The sequence below is a fragment of the Pseudophryne corroboree genome, chromosome 2 (genome assembly GCF_028390025.1).
Source record: "Pseudophryne corroboree isolate aPseCor3 chromosome 2, aPseCor3.hap2, whole genome shotgun sequence".
Lineage (NCBI taxonomy): Eukaryota > Metazoa > Chordata > Amphibia > Anura > Myobatrachidae > Pseudophryne > Pseudophryne corroboree.
This window is the reverse complement of record NC_086445.1, coordinates 77,234,462-77,256,111: the sequence shown is the minus strand read 5'-3', so window position 1 is coordinate 77,256,111 and position 21,650 is coordinate 77,234,462. Positions and strand designations below refer to the sequence as shown.

General features: G+C 45.8%; 1 protein-coding gene across 2 annotated transcripts in view; it reads right to left on the bottom strand.

Moving 5' to 3' along the window:
• Positions 1-18,587: 18,587 nt before the first annotated feature.
• Positions 18,588-21,650, bottom strand: part of LOC134999715 (transmembrane 4 L6 family member 1-like) — a 55,858-nt gene continuing 52,795 nt past the window's right edge. For both annotated transcript variants that reach the window (XM_063951444.1, XM_063951445.1), the window contains 3 exons: positions 21,305-21,450; positions 20,058-20,244; positions 18,588-18,987 (listed from right to left, as the gene is read on the bottom strand). In XM_063951444.1, coding sequence (XP_063807514.1) covers positions 18,973-18,987; positions 20,058-20,244; positions 21,305-21,450 — 348 coding nt within the window. In that variant the 3' untranslated portion in view covers positions 18,588-18,972. The remainder of the gene's footprint in view (positions 18,988-20,057; positions 20,245-21,304; positions 21,451-21,650) is intronic.

Genomic DNA, 21,650 nt, shown 5'->3' with positions numbered 1-21,650 from the left:
GCCAGACTGACAAGCGCACATTTAACCACGCGGGCACAGCGGAGGCCGCGGCTGATGAAATCACCACTCTGACATTCTGCATGTGGAAACTCAGGAACAGCGGGATCCGGTCCTGGAACGCTGAGCCAGCCTTAGGAGGCATCCGAAGGGTAAGTAATGGCGTCCAGATACCCGGATCGTGACAGTGGAATTCAACCCTCTATATGCTTCAGAGGTTGGAGGAGCAGCAAAAGGCCATTCAAGCCTATACAACTGAGCACGATATAGGAGGTGGAATGCACCTGTCTCAAGCGCAGTGGAGAATGATTTCAACGTTGTGCAAGGTTCTGCAACCTTTTGAACTTGCCACACGTGAAGTCAGTTCAGACACTGCCAGCCTGAGTCAGGTCATTCCCCTCATCAGGCTTTTGCAGAAGAAGCTGGAGACATTGAAGGAGGAGCTAACAGAGCGATTCCGCTAGGCATGTGGGACTTGTGGATGGAGCCCTTAATTCGCTTAACAAGGATTCACGGGTGGTCAATCTGTTGAAATCAGAGCACTACATTTTGGCCACCGTGCTCGATCCTAGATTTAAAACCTACCTTGGATCTCTCTTTCCGGCAGATACAAGTCTGCTGGGGTTCAAAGAACTGCTGGTGACAAAATTGTCAAGTCAAGCGGAACACGACCTGTCAACATCTCCTCCTTCACATTCTCCCGCAACTGGGGGTGCGAGGAAAAGGCTCAGAATTCCGAGCCCACCCGCTGGCGGTGATGCAGGGCAGTCTGGAGCGACTGCTGATGCAGGGCAGTCTGGAGCGACTGCTGATGCTGACATCTGGTCCGGACTGAAGGACCTGACAACGATTACGGACATGTCGTCTACTGTCACTGCATATGATTCTCTCCCCATTGAAAGAATGGTGGAGGATTATATGAGTGACCGCATCCAAGTAGGCACGTCAGACAGTCCGTACTTATACTGGCAGGAAAAAGAGGCAATTTGGAGGCCCTTGCACAAACTGGCTTTATTCTACCTAAGTTGCCCTCCCACAAGTGTGTACTCCGAAAGAGTGTTTAGTGCCGCCGCTCACCTTGTCAGCAATCGGCGTACGAGGTTACATCCAGAAAATGTGGAGAAGATGATGTTTATTAAAATGAATTATAATCAATTCCTCCGTGGAGACATTGACCAGCAGCAATTGCCTCCACAAAGTACACAGGGAGCTGAGATGGTGGATTCCAGTGGGGACGAATTGATAATCTGTGAGGAGGGGGATGTACACGGTGATATATCGGAGGATGATGATGAGGTGGACATCTTGCCTCTGTAGAGCCAGTTTGTGCAAGGAGAGATTAATTGCTTCTTTTTTGGTGGGGGTCCAAACCAACCCGTCATTTCAGTCACAGTCGTGTGGCAGACCCTGTCACTGAAATGATGGGTTGGTTAAAGTGTGCATGTCCTGTTTATACAACATAAGGGTGGGTGGGAGGGCCCAAGGACAATTCCATCTTGCACCTCTTTTTTCTTTAATTTTTCTTTGCGTCATGTGCTGTTTGGGGAGTAGTTTTTTGAAGGGCCAGCCTGCGTGACACTGCAGTGCCACTCCTAGATGGGCCAGGTGTTTGTGTCGGCCACTTGGGTCGCTTAGCTTACTCACACAGCTACCTCATTGCGCCTTTTTTTTTCTTTGCGTCATGTGCTGTTTGGGGAGTAGTTTTTTGAAGGGCCAGCCTGCGTGACACTGCAGTGCCACTCCTAGATGGGCCAGGTGTTTGTGTCGGCCACTAGGGTCGCTTAGCTTACTCACACAGCTACCTCATTGCGCCTTTTTTTCTTTGCGTCATGTGCTGTTTGGGGAGTAGTTTTTTGAAGGGCCAGCCTGCGTGACACTGCAGTGCCACTCCTAGATGGGCCAGGTGTTTGTGTCGGCCACTTGGGTCGCTTAGCTTACTCACACAGCTACCTCATTGCGCCTCTTTTTTTCTTTGCGTCATGTGCTGTTTGGGGAGTAGTTTTTTGAAGGGCCAGCCTGCGTGACACTGCAGTGCCACTCCTAGATGGGCCAGGTGTTTGTGTCGGCCACTAGGGTCGCTTATCTTACTCACACAGCTACCTCATTGCGCCTCTTTTTTTCTTTGCGTCATGTGCTGTTTGGGGAGTAGTTTTTTGAAGGGCCAGCCTGCGTGACACTGCAGTGCCACTCCTAGATGGGCCAGGTGTTTGTGTCGGCCACTAGGGTCGCTTAGCTTACTCACACAGCTACCTCATTGCGCCTTTTTTTCTTTGCGTCATGTGCTGTTTGGGGAGTAGTTTTTTGAAGGGCCAGCCTGCGTGACACTGCAGTGCCACTCCTAGATGGGCCAGGTGTTTGTGTCGGCCACTTGGGTCGCTTAGCTTACTCACACAGCTACCTCATTGCGCCTCTTTTTTTCTTTGCGTCATGTGCTGTTTGGGGAGTAGTTTTTTGAAGGGCCAGCCTGCGTGACACTGCAGTGCCACTCCTAGATGGGCCAGGTGTTTGTGTCGGCCACTTGGGTCGCTTAGCTTAGCCATCCAGCGACCTCGGTGCAAATTTTAGGACTAAAAATAATATTGTGAGGTGTGAGGTGTTCAGAATAGACTGAAAATGAGTGGAAATTATGGTTATTGAGGTTAATAATACTTTGGGATCAAAATGACCCCCAAATTCTATGATTTAAGCTGTTTTTGAGGGTTTTTTGAAAAAAACACCCGAATCCAAAACACACCCGAATCCGACAAAAAAAATTCGGTGAGGTTTTGCCAAAACGCGTTCGAACCCAAAACACGGCTGCGGAACCGAACCCAAAACCAAAACACAAAACCCGAAAAATTTCCGGCGCTCATCACTTATATATATATATATATATATATATATATATATATATATAGCCTGTGATGCAGCATTCACGGCTTTCTCTCATACTTACACACTTATACATACATACACACACACATACACTTACTCTCACTTTCTTACCATCCACTTACCAGAGTCTGGTTGGCCGGATGGGATCTGCCTCAGCCTGGGTCTCATGTAGCTCTGCCCTTTTTCGGCTGCATGACTCCACCCCCTTTTGTCCGTGTGACTCCACCCCCTTCCTGTGCGTGTAGCTCCACCCCCTTTTGTCTCGTCCCTGTGACTGGAGGAGGGGGTGGGGGAGAGCAACAAGCTGTCGGCGCTGCTGCCTGTCATACAGTGACAGGCACAGCAGCCGGCAGCAGCAGACTCAGAGGGGACAGGGCGGCGCAGCAGCAGGGATGCAAAGCAGGTAGAGCGCCTCATCAGCCAGGCGCCTACCTGCTTTGCATCCCCTTCCTGAGTGGGTAGCTCCGGGCCTGCCCATAGCAACCAACCAGCTTATTGCCTATCCTTTTATTTATACTGGTAATATAATTATACCTGTCTTCTTCCTGCAGGGTCTTTGACACCAGGATCACACAGGAATAAATCCCAGCAGGTCAGTATTAGCTTTACTGCAGGTATACAACACAATAATATTTTTACTCTTTTAGCTTGCGCAGTTGGGGCTTTTATATATTTAATAGGAGATTCATCGTGACCCACGGGAGCTCTTCACACCGTCGCAACGGGCTACGTCCACTTAACCCCTGCACGCCTTAGCAGTGCCGCTTATACATACAGTGCCCACTGGTAGCATCGTCGCTTATACACACAATGCCCACTGGTAGCAGAGCTGCTTGTACACACAATGGCCACAGGTAGTAGTTTCATTTATACACACAATGCCCACTAGTAGCAGCGTTGCTTCTACACACAATGGCCACAGGTAGCAGAGCCGCTTATACACACAATGCCCACAGGTAGTAGCTTTGTTTATACACACAGTGCCCACAGGTAGCAGTGCCACGTATGGATGCGAGGGGTGGTGCACGGATGGGGGAGGGGGTCGGAAGGTGCTGCAGGTGGGTTAGAAGCGGGGGAATGGGGGCCATGAATCGGGGAGGGCATCCAGAGGCGCTGCGGGTGGGGGAGGGGCGGTGGTGCAAGGGCAATTTTTCGGGTATTTGGTAGACAACTAAATGAGTTGGGTCCGGAGCTCCTTGAGCTTCTGGGCACCATAGGAATGGCAACCCTTGCATCCTCTATAGTTACACCCATATATAAGGTTATTAGAATATTTCCGTGGTGAGTTGAGCTACTTTATAACTGATTATTTGGAAGGACTGACTTCCTATAATTACACCTGACTGAATAAACATTTTTGAAGGTAAAAGCACACTAATGTATCACGTGGCTGCCTAAGCAATGCCTTCAGTTAGCCAGTAGGCGGCACTATGCACATTTGTTTTACTTTGAACAAACGTAACCATTGACCGAACTTGCTACAGTATGTACAGCTGCAGTGCAAACGGTGACCCCTGGCAAAGACATTAGGGGGCATATTCATTATCCTTTGAATGTCACAATTTCTACACTCCGCTGGAGATGTAGCAATTGTGACATTCATCAAACTCTGGAAAAGTATTTTTTTCCGGAGTTTGAACCTAAAACTCAGCGGCGCACCCAGGGGGGGTTTCCGAGTACCCAGAAACCCCCCTCCACTAAAAAAAAAAAAAAAAATTTTTTTTTTTTTTTTTTAGCTGCATGAGTATTATTAATGACTGTCTAGCGTCCTCTGCAGCCTGCTGTCTTCCTGGTGGCACTTGCAAGTGCAATAAAAGTTTACTTTATTTAAATTATAGTACATATATATCCATGTGCCTACATATATACACATGTATATACATACATACATACATACATATAAACACGCACACACACACATATATGATATATATATATATACACATGTGTATATATATGTGTACTGTATGTGTGTGTGTATATATATATATATATGCATGCATGTTTGATATGCTATGTATATGTGTATATGGGTTCACTACGATCTCCCGGCGGCCGGCCTCCCGGCGACCAGCATACCGGCGCCGGGAGGCCGGCCGCCGGCTTACCAACAGTGTGGCGAGCGCAAATGAGCCCCGTGTGGGCTCGCTACGCGCGCCACACTATTCTATTCTCCCTCCAGGGGGGTCGTGGACCCCCACGAGGGAGAATAAGTGTCGGTATGCCGGCGGTCAGGCTCCCGGCGCCGGTATGCTGGTCGCCGGGAGCCCGACCGCCGGCAAACTGAAGACCACCCGTGTATGTGTATGTGTGTATGTGTATATATATATATATATATATATGTGTGTGTGTGTGTGTAGATATATGTATATATATATATGTGTAGATATATATATATATATATATATACAGTTACACACACACGCACACACAGACACACTAGTTTTACGGACCCAGCATATACTGGGTCACCTCAGTCCCCACCCCCGTGATTGGCTCCGCCCAGTTCTGGAAACCCCCCCATGCAAATCCTGCGTTTGCCACTGAAACTGTTCACCATCCTGAGATGGCGAACAGCTTCCGAATCTCTTCACAAGCTGCCGTTTGCACGGCAGCTTGTGAAGCAAAGGAGGGGAGTGCGGGGGGGTCCGCCGCTGCACTGACAAGTCGGCCAGCCCCAGGCAGCCACACAGTACATGCCGCGGGTGGGAGGGGTGTACAGGGTGGCCGCTGCTGAGCCGACCAGCTCCAGCAGACAGACACATGCTGCGGGGGGGGGGGGGGGTGCGGGGTGGCCTCCACTGAGCCGTTCAGCCCCGGGCAGCCTGACATATTTTCTTGCGGGTGAGAGAGGGGTGTGGGTTGGCCGCCTCTGAGCCATTCAGCCCCGGGCGGCCAGACTTCCATGCCGTGGGTGGGAGGGGGGTGCGGGGCGGCCACTGCTGAGATGGCCAGCCCCGGGCAGCCAGATTGGCTGGTACTTTATCTCCGTCGATTTTATCTCTATACATTGCTTAGTAAATAGACCCGATAAATCCTTACCAGGAATATTCTATACCTTGCATTACTTCAGCTACTTACTGTTCCACTTGTACCCCTTTTACATCGCTCAAATAACCCGGTATCGACACGGTATATTGCTGAGTCGACACGGGTCAGTGTGCGATGTGAAAGGGCCCATGGAGAATTCCCGGGTCGCCTGACCCGGTAATTCAACCCGGGTTATAAGAAGGGTTATTCCCAGGTTGAATACTGGGTCAGTGGCAGTGTGAACGGGTTGCTGGGTCGATGCGACAAGGGACCCGCTCAATACATAGAGCTCATCTCCCAGCGCCGGCCCTGATGCCGGCTCCGCCCCCGCCACTATGGCAACTTGACCCGGCATATTGCCAGATCTTAGGGTCCAATGCCGGATCCCACCCAGAAAGGACTCGTTTCCAATTCCCAGGTGGGATCCGGCATTGGAGATGTGAAAGGGGCTTAAATGGCATTAAAAATCTTCCTCTCACTGACGTTCACTTTAAACCCTATGGCTGTCACAGGAAACCTGTCACTTGCAGCACTTCTGTTTTTTTGACATTACACCGCCAGTGACTATGAAGTGTATATATTACTACGTTACTTACTCTAGTTGGCAGCCGTTCTCAAGTATTTAGTGAAAGCTGAATACAGTTTTCCAGTCTGCTTAGTATTAAATTCTCCTCTTAATCAGGTTCTGCTGCTTTCTATAGGACAAATACCTAATTATATATTCTTATGCCTCCAGGAATAGCTGGCCTGCAATTCTGATGATGCTGCCCCTCTCTGGCGTGTCTATGAGCAGCTCATCTCCTTGTGTTCGGTAGGTAATGGTGCTCTGTATCTGTATGGGGTGCATTAATCTCACCACCTGTAGACTCTAGTGTAAGCCTGACTGTGCTGCTCTCACAGAGGTCTGCTGCTGCCTGGCTGCCTCCCTCCGAATAGTATTAGCTAGCTGCTCCCTCTGCTCCGCCTGCTCCTATCCTGCCTCAGTCTTAGGTAGCAGGACACTTCTCCTGGATCTCAGCTTCTTGAAGGTTTGGACACTGTCACTGTCCGCTAGGCTCCCCCTACCTGCAGCAACCCAGTCACCGCTACTTCACCACCTCATCCTGGGGTCAATCTCTAGCCACCCACTGCCAAGATCAACCTTCAGCGCCATCCTTGGGGGTATGATGTCTGCCAGTCCTTCCTCCGCTCTGGTCACGGCACCTGTCTGGCTTGGGCTTCACACTCCTGGCCCCTTCTCCTGACGCTATGTTTACAGCATCAGCTCTAATGTTGCAGCAGTGCTAGGGTGCCGGTGTGTACGCTCTGCCCAGGGGATCTGCAGACTGGCCTGTGCCACTGCCGGGGCTCCTTTTATACCCCCTCCTTACCTGCTTGCACGCACTGCTAATTTCCCACCACTGGCGGGTGTGTCCTCCCTCCACAGCCTTACCCTAACCATCCCTGTGGTGCTGATCACTAAACGTCGGCATCCCCAAAATGTCGACATTTCATATGTTCACATTGTAAATCCATTGACAGTTTGAGGATGTAGACTTGGTGCATGTTAACAGTTTTAACCATGTTGACATTCTGATGTCGACACTGTAATATTGACCTTGTGAATATAGACATGGTTACTTTCGACCATTCCACCAGATACCCAACCGAAGTGATGTATTCTGTGATTCAGCATCCTCACTGCAGGAGTTGCTGGGGTCATCGGCACTGCAACACAACAACACGTAATGGAACTTTCCTAAAAGTACTAGGGGGGTTCCCACCTCTACTGGTTACACAGCAATAATTGGGGTATCGGGATAAGCCTACAAAGCAAGTACAAAAATTACCACTTATCTAGAGATATTTGAGAATCTCATGGTAGTCCATAGGTCCAAACTGGACAAGCAAAGTACTTAAAGCCTGATGCAGGCTAAGCCTGGTGGCATGTGGAATCTATGGCAAAGTCTGGAGAACTATGCTAACCTGAATTGCCGTGACACCAGATTCATACCATAAAAGACTCTGGACTCTTGTTAATCTGAGGCCATACCTGATGGATGCAGTTTGGGCAAGCAGTGACCGGATATCTGAATCTTGATAGAGTGGGTGACTGGCCACAATGAACAGGCTGATCAATGGTAGATGAATTTGTGACTAAATGGCAAATAATATTAGGACCATCACTCTGACCCCGTGGTATGACTGAGGTACCAAAATTAAATGGCAATTGTCAATCTAACCAAGGAATCAGATGCCTGAACTGTCAGAATTGAGGATGTGCTTCCTCTGCGGTCACTCTGGCCACACAAGCAATGTCACCACCCCCCTCCGACTTCTCGGGCCTTTTCTCTGGGCTTTCTCTGGTCCATACACAGTGGCCTGTTACCAGGAAGTCCATCACTACTTCACAGAACAGATAAGATATCCTCATGCAGTAGAAACAGTGAACTTAGTGTATGGAGCAAAGACATAAGCCGCTTGGGTGGAGGATCTTAGGTGGAGTAACAAGTATTCAAGAATCGGTTGGTTCCAATTGCCACTGTAATGAAGGTCACCGCCATAGTCCACATCTGATTGGACAGGGGACATGGCAGTGGATCAGTGAAAGTAGTACTTCTAGATGCACCTCCACTGAGGTCACTCTGGGCAAATATCTGGGACACAAACACTGACCAGTCCTGAACTGAGTAACAGATCAGCCAATGCTGCCACACCAGGATTAGAAGACCCTGATGTTTTTCCATTTACAACCAATGAGCTGCCACTGATGAATATGCAAACTATGGACTAGCCTAACGTGAAGGTTAACTTAGGTGAGGGTGTCGGGGCAGATTTCCGAAAAGCCCTGCAGGCTGACCAACCTTGGCGAGCCCGCAAGAACACTTTCAGTTTGAATCACATGATACAATGGGGTGTGGCTTTTTTCAATAATAAAGACATTAAATCATTCTAAAGATGCTTCTTGTGTTTTGCAAAATGACCTGATGCATTGGGTATTTAAACAAACCTATTTTCCAACATTCATGCCACTGTGCGGTGTCATATTTTATGTCACATTTTTTAAATACCGTAATATGATCCCTTTCTCTTTCAGAAACAATGACTGCTCTACTTTTTCTGTATTAATATATTATCATCATCATCATCATCATCATCATCAATATATTAATAGCAGAAGGATGGCTTTTATGAGTGATATACTGTATTTCTATGATGCAGAGCAGGGCACATCATATACCAAATGAAAGTTCTTGGTCCATAGATTTGCAGAAAAAATATTGGTTTTGTAATTGATTGCTTCTTTTCAGAGTTATGTGGGGGAACCTCCGTCTGCCATTTACAATGCATCCCCATTGTGCTCTGGAAAATGTGACAGTTGTTGAACTCTCCCTGTGCACCTGCTGGGTGGTCTGAAAACTGTGACAATTATTTGCAGCCACCAACTAAGAAGGTTTTTTTTTAATTCGACTCCTAAGGGAGTGAAAAAGGGTAAAATGTACCGCCCAGTAAACCTTTGAAACCAGACACATCAGATACTTATGTTACTAATTATTATTATTATGAATCTAAAAAAATGATAATGGAATTTTTATCATTATAAGACATAATGGGCCTGTTTAGACATGTACGCTAATGTGTTCATCTTTGTACGCGGCTACTGTTCGCCGGGATTTGTATTAAGACTCCCACAAGCGACATCACAAATTTTAGCAGCTTCGTATAAAGACTGTACGTTGGTCGCAGAAGCTTTGATATAATTGACCATATGAGTATCCCTATGATTGTGCAGCATGGCCGTGAGAACGGCTTGTGCCATGTTTCCTGCATTCAAGAATGCAGTCACAGCCTTAGACACACCCTAAAAAATGGATGCGGCACACCTGCTTTTTTGGCCACCACTATACGTTACCTGACCCAAATGGTCCTTGACTGTTAGTCACTTTGCAAATTAATCTTTAGGCACCTTGGCTCATGCACAGTTTACCGATAATCGCTCAGCTCCGTATCTATCGGAATTGCATACTGTACGTCTCTTAAGCTGACAAACAATTAGGAAGCTGCTCAATCATACCTGGAGGTAATTATATATCAGGTGCTGGAAGGGGGAGGGGTCACAGACAAACAACAGACAAAGAGGAAGGGGGGTGCAAATCCCCAACCCCCAAATTCCCTTCCGCACACTGAGAATTACCTGTAACAATCCCTGAACCTATCTGGTAATAAAATTCAGAGAATTCGTCACAAATGTTTGCAAACACATGTTTAGCTGCTGGCCACTTCACGGCTTCTCTGATACAGCAGTCCTAACCTACATAATAGCAGTGCCCACATAGGGCCATGTAATTTGTCACAGTACGCCTCATGATAAAGGCTTTTACTAAAACACTTCCAAACAGAGAGCTAACTTACCCGGGAGCCACCCCCAGGATCTCCCATTGGCACTACAAGGAACAGCATGCCTTCCAAATGCTGCTCCCATTCAATGCCTCATGCACACAAGTAGACAAACAATTAGGAAGCTGCTCAATCATACCTGGAGGTAATTATATATCAGGTGCTGGAAGGGGGAGGGGTCACAGACAAACAACAGACAAAGAGGAAGGGGGGTGCAAATCCCCAACCCCCAAATTCCCTTCCGCACACTGAGAATTACCTGTAACAATCCCTGAACCTATCTGGTAATAAAATTCAGAGAATTCGTCACAAATGTTTGCAAACACATGTTTAGCTGCTGGCCACTTCACGGCTTCTCTGATACAGCAGTCCTAACCTACATAATAGCAGTGCCCACATAGGGCCATGTAATTTGTCACAGTACGCCTCATGATAAAGGCTTTTACTAAAACACTTCCAAACAGAGAGCTAACTTACCCGGGAGCCACCCCCAGGATCTCCCATTGGCACTACAAGGAACAGCATGCCTTCCAAATGCTGCTCCCATTCAATGCCTCATGCACACAAGTAGACAAACAATTAGGAAGCTGCTCAATCATACCTGGAGGTAATTATATATCAGGTGCTGGAAGGGGGAGGGGTCACAGACAAACAACAGACAAAGAGGAAGGGGGGTGCAAATCCCCAACCCCCAAATTCCCTTCCGCACACTGAGAATTACCTGTAACAATCCCTGAACCTATCTGGTAATAAAATTCAGAGAATTCGTCACAAATGTTTGCAAACACATGTTTAGCTGCTGGCCACTTCACGGCTTCTCTGATACAGCAGTCCTAACCTACATAATAGCAGTGCCCACATAGGGCCATGTAATTTGTCACAGTACGCCTCATGATAAAGGCTTTTACTAAAACACTTCCAAACAGAGAGCTAACTTACCCGGGAGCCACCCCCAGGATCTCCCATTGGCACTACAAGGAACAGCATGCCTTCCAAATGCTGCTCCCATTCAATGCCTCATGCACACAAGTAGACAAACAATTAGGAAGCTGCTCAATCATACCTGGAGGTAATTATATATCAGGTGCTGGAAGGGGGAGGGGTCACAGACAAACAACAGACAAAGAGGAAGGGGGGTGCAAATCCCCAACCCCCAAATTCCCTTCCGCACACTGAGAATTACCTGTAACAATTAGAGATGAGCGCCGGAAATTTTTCGGGTTTTGTGTTTTGGTTTTGGGTTCGGTTCCGCGGCCGTGTTTTGGGTTCGACCGCGTTTTGGCAAAACCTCACCGAATTTTTTTTGTCGGATTCGGGTGTGTTTTGGATTCGGGTGTTTTTTTCAAAAAACACTAAAAAACAGCTTAAATCATAGAATTTGGGGGTCATTTTGATCCCAAAGTATTATTAACCTCAAAAACCATAATTTACACTCATTTTCAGTCTATTCTGAATACCTCACACCTCACAATATTATTTTTAGTCCTAAAATTTGCACCTAGGTCGCTGGATGACTAAGCTAAGCGACCCTAGTGGCCGACACAAACACCGGGCCCATCTAGGAGTGTCACTGCAGTGTCACGCAGGATGTCCCTTCCAAAAAACCCTCCCCAAACAGCACATGACGCAAAGAAAAAAAGAGGCGCAATGAGGTAGCTGTGTGAGTAAGATAAGCGACCCTAGTGGCCGACACAAACACCGGGCCCATCTAGGAGTGTCACTGCAGTGTCACGCAGGATGTCCCTTCCAAAAAACCCTCCCCAAACAGCACATGACGCAAAGAAAAAAAGAGGCGCAATGAGGTAGCTGTGTGAGTAAGATAAGCGACCCTAGTGGCCGACACAAACACCGGGCCCATCTAGGAGTGTCACTGCAGTGTCACGCAGGATGTCCCTTCCAAAAAACCCTCCCCAAACAGCACATGACGCAAAGAAAAAAAGAGGCGCAATGAGGTAGCTGTGTGAGTAAGATAAGCGACCCTAGTGGCCGACACAAACACCGGGCCAATCTAGGAGTGTCACTGCAGTGTCACGCAGGATGTCCCTTCCAAAAAACCCTCCCCAAACAGCACATGACGCAAAGAAAAAAAGAGGCGCAATGAGGTAGCTGTGTGAGTAAGATAAGCGAGCCTAGTGGCCGACACAAACACCGGGCCCATCTAGGAGTGTCACTGCAGTGTCACGCAGGATGTCCCTTCCAAAAAACCCTCCCCAAACAGCACATGACGCAAAGAAAAAAAGAGGCGCAATGAGGTAGCTGTGTGAGTAAGATAAGCGACCCTAGTGGCCGACACAAACACCGGGCCCATCTAGGAGTGGCACTGCAGTGTCACGCAGGATGGCCCTTCCAAAAAACACTCCCCAAACAGCACATGACGCTGAACCACTAGCCATGAACATAGGCCAGGGCCTCAGCCGTTCCTTGCCACTCCGTGTGGTAAATGGCATATTGGCAAGTTTACGCTTCTCCTCCGACAATTTTATTTTAGATTTTGGAGTCCTTTTTTTACTGATATTTGGTGTTTTGGATTTTACATGCTCTGTACTATGACATTGGGCATCGGCCTTGGCAGACGACGTTGCTGGCATTTCATCGTCTCGGCCATGACTAGTGGCAGCAGCTTCAGCACGAGGTGGAAGTGGATCTTGATCTTTCCCTAATTTTGGAACCTCAACATTTTTGTTCTCCATATTTTAATAGGCACAACTAAAAGGCACCTCAGGTAAACAATGGAGATGGATGGATACTAGTATACTTATGGATGGACTGCCGAGTGCCGACACAGAGGTAGCTACAGCCGTGGACTACCGTACTGTACTGTGTCTGCTGCTAATATAGACTGGTTGATAATGAGATGTAGTATGTATAAAGAAGAAAGAAAAAAAAACCACGGGTAGGTGGTATACAATTATGGATGGACTGCCGAGTGCCGACACAGAGGTAGCTACAGCCGTGGACTACCGTACTGTACTGTGTCTGCTGCTAATATAGACTGGTTGATAATGAGATGTAGTATGTATAAAGAAGAAAGAAAAAAAAACCCACGGGTAGGTGGTATACAATTATGGATGGACTGCCGAGTGCCGACACAGAGGTAGCTACAGCCGTGGACTACCGTACTGTACTGTGTCTGCTGCTAATATAGACTGGTTGATAATGAGATGTAGTATGTATAAAGAAGAAAGAAAAAAAAAACCACGGGTAGGTGGTATACAATTATGGATGGACTGCCGAGTGCCGACACAGAGGTAGCTACAGCCGTGGACTACCGTACTGTACGGTGTCTGCTGCTAATATAGACTGGATGATAATGAGATGTAGTATGTATAAAGAAGAAAGAAAAAAAAAATCACGGGTAGGTGGTATACAATTATGGATGGACTGCCGAGTGCCGACACAGAGGTAGCTACAGCCGTGGACTACCGTACTGTACTGTGTCTGCTGCTAATATAGACTGGTTGATAATGAGATGTAGTATGTATAAAGAAGAAAGAAAAAAAAAACCACGGGTAGGTGGTATACAATTATGGATGGACTGCCGAGTGCCGACACAGAGGTAGCTACAGCCGTGGACTACCGTACTGTGTCTGCTGCTAATATAGACTGGATGATAATGAGATGTAGTATGTATAAAGAAGAAAGAAAAAAAAACCACGGGTAGGTGGTATACAATTATGGATGGACTGCCGAGTGCCGACACAGAGGTAGCTACAGCCGTGGACTACCGTACTGTACTGTGTCTGCTGCTAATATAGACTGGATGATAATGAGATGTAGTATGTATAAAGAAGAAAGAAAAAAAAAACCACGGGTAGGTGGTATACAATTATGGATGGACTGCCGAGTGCCGACACAGAGGTAGCTACAGCCGTGGACTACCGTACTGTACTGTGTCTGCTGCTAATATAGACTGGTTGATAATGAGATGTAGTATGTATAAAGAAGAAAGAAAAAAAAAACACGGGTAGGTGGTATACAATTATGGATGGACTGCCGAGTGCCGATACAGAGGTAGCTACAGCCGTGGACTACCGTACTGTACTGTGTCTGCTGCTAATATAAACTGGATGATAATGAGATGTAGTATGTATAAAGAAGAAAGAAAAAAAAAAACACGGGTAGGTGGTATACAATTATGGATGGACTGCCGAGTGCCAAGTGCCGACACAGAGGTAGCTACAGCCGTGGACTACCGTACTGTACTGTGTCTGCTGCTAATATAGACTGGATGATAATGAGATGTAGTATGTATAAAGAAGAAAGAAAAAAAAAACCACGGGTAGGTGGTATACAATTATGGATGGACTGCCGAGTGCCGACACAGAGGTAGCTACAGCCGTGAACTACCGTACTGTGTCTGCTGCTAGTAGACTGGATGATAAATAATGATATAAAAAATATATATATATCACTACTGCAGCCGGACAGGTATATATTATATAATGACGGACCTGCTGGAGTGGACACTGTCTGTCAGCAGAATGAGTTTTTTAATTTTTATAGAATAAAAAAACACCACACAAGTCACACGACGAGTGTACTTTTTCAGGCAGACATTCAATCACAATATACTATACTGGTGGTCAGTGTGGTCAGGTCACTGGTCACAGTGGTCAGTGGTCAGTCACACTGGCAGTGGCACTCTGGCAGCAAAAGTGTGCACTGTTTAATATGTACTCCTGGCTCCTGCTATAACCTATAACTGCTCCCCAGTCTCCCCCACAATTAAGCTGTGTGAGCACAGTCAGATATTATACATAGATGATGCAGCACACTGGGCTGAGCACAGATATGGTATGTGAGTGTGACTGAGTCACTGTGTATCGTTTTTTTCAGGCAGAGAACAAGAACAGAACGGATTATTAAATAATAATAAATTATAAAACTGCACTGGTGGTCAGGTCACTGGTCATCAGTCACTAGTATAACTCCTCCTAAGCTCCAGTAAGTAAATGAAGTGTCTCACTCTCCTATCTATTTTAATTTCTAAACGGAGAGGACGCCAGCCACGTCCTCTCCCTATCAATCTCAATGCACGTGTGAAAATGGCCGCGACGCGCGGCTCCTTATATAGAATCCGAGTCTCGCGATAGAATCCGAGCCTCGCGAGAATCCGACAGCGTGATGATGACGTTCGGGCGCGCTCGGGTTAACCGAGCAAGGCGGGAAGATCCGAGTCGCTCGGACCCGTGTAAAAAAACATGAAGTTCGGGCGGGTTCGGATTCAGAGAAACCGAACCCGCTCATCTCTAGTAACAATCCCTGAACCTATCTGGTAATAAAATTCAGAGAATTCGTCACAAATGTTTGCAAACACATGTTTAGCTGCTGGCCACTTCACGGCTTCTCTGATACAGCAGTCCTAACCTACATAATAGCAGTGCCCACATAGGGCCATGTAATTTGTCACAGTACGCCTCATGATAAAGGCTTTTACTAAAACACTTCCAAACAGAGAGCTAACTTACCCGGGAGCCACCCCCAGGATCTCCCATTGGCACTACAAGGAACAGCATGCCTTCCAAATGCTGCTCCCATTCAATGCCTCATGCACACAAGTAGACAAACAATTAGGAAGCTGCTCAATCATACCTGGAGGTAATTATATATCAGGTGCTGGAAGGGGGAGGGGTCACAGACAAACAACAGACAAAGAGGAAGGGGGGTGCAAATCCCCAACCCCCAAATTCCCTTCCGCACACTGAGAATTACCTGTAACAATCCCTGAACCTATCTGGTAATAAAATTCAGAGAATTCGTCACAAATGTTTGCAAACACATGTTTAGCTGCTGGCCACTTCACGGCTTCTCTGATACAGCAGTCCTAACCTACATAATAGCAGTGCCCACATAGGGCCATGTAATTTGTCACAGTACGCCTCATGATAAAGGCTTTTACTAAAACACTTCCAAACAGAGAGCTAACTTACCCGGGAGCCACCCCCAGGATCTCCCATTGGCACTACAAGGAACAGCATGCCTTCCAAATGCTGCTCCCATTCAATGCCTCATGCACACAAGTAGACAAACAATTAGGAAGCTGCTCAATCATACCTGGAGGTAATTATATATCAGGTGCTGGAAGGGGGAGGGGTCACAGACAAACAACAGACAAAGAGGAAGGGGGGTGCAAATCCCCAACCCCCAAATTCCCTTCCACACACTGAGAATTACCTGTAACAATCCCTGAACCTATCTGGTAATAAAATTCAGAGAATTCGTCACAAATGTTTGCAAACACATGTTTAGCTGCTGGCCACTTCACGGCTTCTCTGATACAGCAGTCCTAACCTACATAATAGCAGTGCCCACATAGGGCCATGTAATTTGTCACAGTACGCCTCATGATAAAGGCTTTTACTAAAACACTTCCAAACAGAGAGCTAACTTACCCGGGAGCCACCCCCAGGATCTCCCATTGGCACTACAAGGAACAGCATGCCTTCCAAATGCTGCTCCCATTCAATGCCTCATGCACACAAGTAGACAAACAATTAGGAAGCTGCTCAATCATACCTGGAGGTAATTATATATCAGGTGCTGGAAGGGGGAGGGATCACAGACAAACAACAGACAAAGAGGAAGGGGGGTGCAAATCCCCAACCCCCAAATTCCCTTCCGCACACTGAGAATTACCTGTAACAATCCCTGAACCTATCTGGTAATAAAATTCAGAGAATTCGTCACAAATGTTTGCAAACACATGTTTAGCTGCTGGCCACTTCACGGCTTCTCTGATACAGCAGTCCTGAATGGGAGCAGCATTTGGAAAGCATGCTGTTCCTTGTAGTGCCAATGGGAGATCCTGGGGGTGGCTCCCGGGTAAGTTAGCTCTCTGTTTGGAAGTGTTTTAGTAAAAGCCTTTATCATGAGGCGTACTGTGACAAATTACATGGCCCTATGTGGGCACTGCTATTATGTAGGTTAGGACTGCTGTATCAGAGAAGCCGTGAAGTGGCCTGCAGCTAAACATGTGTTTGCAAACATTTGTGACGAATTCTCTGAATTTTATTATCAGATAGGTTCAGGGATTGTTACAGGTAATTCTCAGTGTGCGGAAGGGAATTTGGGGGTTGGGGATTTGCACCCCCCTTCCTCTTTGTCTGTTGTACGTCTCTTAAGCTGGCCTGATGTTTCCCGTAAAGTAGCGGTTTTGCTACATGACGCTAATTAGAATAGTACAGAAGTTCTCAAACTCTGTCCTCAGGACCCCAATCAGCTCATGTTGTCTAGGTCATTGGTTCTCAAACTCGGTCCTCAGGACCCCACACGGTTCACGTTTTCCATGTAACCCGGCAGCTGCACTGTGTGTCACCAACTGTCACATTTTAAAAATCTACAGGTGACCTGCAAAACATGAACCATGTGGGGTCCTCAGTACCGAGTTTGAGAACCTGTGGTCTAGGTCATCAGTTGATTTTTAAAATGTGACAGTTGGTCATACACAGTGCACCTGCCGGGTGACCTGGAAAACGTGACCTGTGTGGGGTCCTCAGGACCGAGTTTGAGAACCCCTGGAATAGTGCATAGAGGGTGGGATTTACATGATGTGATGAAGATATTGCAGTGGCATATTGTTCCTACTAACATTTCAAAAGTCAAAGTCTGGAGAAAATAAACTGAAGTATTAATCCAGTCATACCCACCCTGATCTGCCCAACTTCACCCCTATTCCAACACACACACAAGACACATCTACCTATCAATAGATAAACCCACTTGGAGTCCGCGAATCTGGGCTTTCCCACCAAATTAGAAGACCTCTTCCACAGTGATGAGGCCCCGATGCTTCAAAAGACCATGCATAGTTCCAAACTGGGGTTACGCTGGGGCTGATTGTGAGGGGACCGTGTGTCTATTGGGGGAGTGTATACTTCATGTGTTGGCACTGCTCATGCTCCAAAACTGTGCATCTGCAAGAAAGGGCGACTCCGGTTGCAGGACTACTGGATAATCTTCAAAAATTTGAACTGTCCCTCCAAAAGTGGGAAGGCTGGGATATGTCCAATTTAGGGATCATGCAGTGTCAAACGGATAGGAGATATTAACCCAATAAATGAGACATAATGATATGTAATATAAAATATAATCAACATTTCTTTCATTTGCTAATATATTATTAGCTAAATTCTCCAAGGGTGAGAAGGAAAAAGGGACACGCCCCTCTCAAAACTAACTCTTTCTGCACATGTTACATCTACCCCAGCTGCAGTGCAGCATGGTTTTACTCAGATGCAAAGTTACTTGCCCTTTTTGCTTTACTCCTAATTCAGAATCTGCCCCAGTATGTTCGACTGAGAATAAGTATATAACTTTTAAAGATAATTGTTTAATATGAGGACAATTTTACAGCCAATTGATGAGTATTAGGATAATGTAAATTGTAGAGGTAGTAGATACCGAAACATATGACACATTTATTGTATAAAGTATAAGAGGATAATAAGAAGCTGCTATTGGGGTTTGTTCCATCAACCAACATGGATGCTGGCGCTGGCGTCATGCTGGATGTATCCCTTTCCACAGAAGGAAATAAAGTTCTAGAGAAGATATCGCCTATATTCATTATTCAAGTTTCAAGACAGTTTCCAAATTTGACCTCAATACCCCAAATAAATCTCTTTAACATATAGTTTAATATTCAGTGAGTTCCGCCATTCTTCAATATATTCTACCAATAGAGGGTATTTGCAGCTAGGCGACACCAGTCTGAAAGAAAACACATTTAATATATTATGTTCAACGGCACACATGTGATTGCAAACAGCCAATCAGAGCTAAGTATAGCTGTCGTCTGGGAACTTGACTTTATGGGGGGAATTCAAATGTTTGGAAAGTCAGTTGGGTGTCTGTTTTTTCCTATCTAATAGACAGGAAAAAACAGACACCCAACCGACTTTTCAAACATTTGAATTCCCCCCCAATAATTCTTCTTTAATTAAATCATTTAGACTTCATCCATTCTATTTTATTCTAAAGGGGCAAATGTATCAAATCTTCTAAAGAGGACAGGGGGAGACGCTGCCTATATCAACTAATCAACTTCTAGCTTTAAATTTCAGAAATTATAGCTTGAAGTTGATTGGTTTTTATAGACAACTTCTCCACTTGTCCTGTGTAGAACGGGGGTTGGGTCTGGAAGACCAGCAGTCAGCATACAAACCCCGGGATCCTGGTAGCAGAATGCTGGGGGGGGGGGGTGTCGAGCGCAACCACGCCCCTTGCAGGGTTTGGTGGCTCACTGCGCTCGCCACATGTTCTATTCCCACACTATGGGTGTCGTGGACACCCACAAGTGAGAATAGTCCCAACATGCCAACTGTCAGGCTGGTAAGCAGGCGGGATCCCGGCGTCGGCATGGTGACCTCCAGGATCCCGAGCACCGGTCACATGACCGGATCCCATAGAAGGTTTGATACACTTCCCCCTGTGTAACTAGTAATACTCTCTGAAGTTTATTTCTGATTTAGCTTCCTGTCAGAGGCAGAACAATAATAGGCCACGGTTACACTAATTATTTATTGTCTTGCAGTTATTGGATAGGATCTTCCTATTGGAAGGACCAGTTTTACTAATATTTTCAGACATTTTTCAATGAAATAGCAGAAAAAAAACAATAAATGAGGGATTTAAAAAAAAATGTATATATTTAATTTTGGGCAAAATTCAATTCAACGTAGATACTAACCCATTACTTGCATTTTGATTGGAGCTGTCTCTGAGAATGGTAATAAATATTTCACAACAATAACACATTACCAAGCAGCACATTCACTCACTTTTCTTTGTCTCAAGCACGTGCCGCAGATGACGCCGAATAGCCCATTAATGACTTGGATTACACACAGAACAGTTTCAATGGCGCCAATTCCCAAGAGAATGGAGAATAATGTAACATTCCACAGCACAATGTTCTCAGGTGCCTTACAAATGCTCCAGGTGCTCTGATGAAACAGATAATTGTCCCTGCAGAAGAGAGAAATGTTCCGTTAGCTATAACATGTGCCATACATTACATTACTATTATGACAGTATTGTTATATCACGACCCTTAGGATAAAGAACATATTACCTGGAATGCTGCATAATCTGCGTTAATTGGCTGAAACATTAAGGTGCCTATTTATGAAGACTTTTAATGGAAAGTCCATCAAAAGGGATTTCAGAGGATTTCCGCCTCTTTTGGTCACCGGAGCAGCCCCCATTGCAGTCTATGGGGAGTGCGATATTGGCAAATTTATTAAGCTTCCTGGAGCTTGCCACCATGATAGCTACATCATATTTATAGGTCTATTTATTATTATTATTTATTTATTAACAGTTTCTTATATAGCGCAGCGTATTCCATTGCGCTTTATAATTAGAACAACAGAATAGAACAAAACCGGGTGACAGACATAGAGGTAGGAAGGCCCTGCTCGCAAGCTTACAATCTATAGTATCGCTAGCGGTAACGGCCACTTGTCCGCGATCTGCTATGCCTGAATCTGGAAGTAATGTGATCAGGTAACTTTTTGCATATTGCAGGGTATGGCTCCTATTGGAACCTGTGTCCCTGCATGTATATTTTAGGGTGTGTGGGGGGGAAGGGGGGGGGGGGTGACATGGTGTCTCAAAAATTAATTGTAATTTTTTTTTACTTTATTGCTTTGTGGCCCCTTACAACAAACAACAGCCCTTCTCATTCATAATAGAAACACAAGCAAAAAAATGATTGGTCCCTTAGAGGAAAATTGTTGACATGACTGTTTGACATCAATGAATCATGACATCAAATTTGGACTGTTCCAAAAGACAAATCTGAACCTGCAATACTGCAACGTCATTCATTGGAACATACAGTTATAAAACATAATAAAATAAAACCTACAGTAGTCAAGTCATTTATTAAACAAAACAAACACCAATAAGCAAAAAAAAAAAAAAAAATACATAAAAAAAAACCTATTAATTTTGAGATTTTTTTAAAGAGATGCGTTGTGCTAATAACTTATGGGCTTCTATGACCCGCGGACACGTGACTTACTCCTCAGTTTCATTCCTGAAAGGGTATGTGTATTCTCCATCTCCTGTGTCACACAGAGGTCCACGGACTAAACCCATGGCAGAGATGACCACACAGTAGGCTCCTCCTATGGCGCCCAGTGCTGACAGCATCACAGACAGGAACATCTGTGGAGCCCCAAACATAAGACAAGTCACCCATTTCTTCATCCATCAGAGGGGTCATGTTCTGCAGCAAATCCAGACTCATTATTCTATGTTCAATAGCATTATTTTTATTTCTGTATTGTTTGCATACAAATCCTTTACTATTTAGTACTCTTAAATTGCATATGATTTCAGTATTCAAACAAATAACTGGTACATAT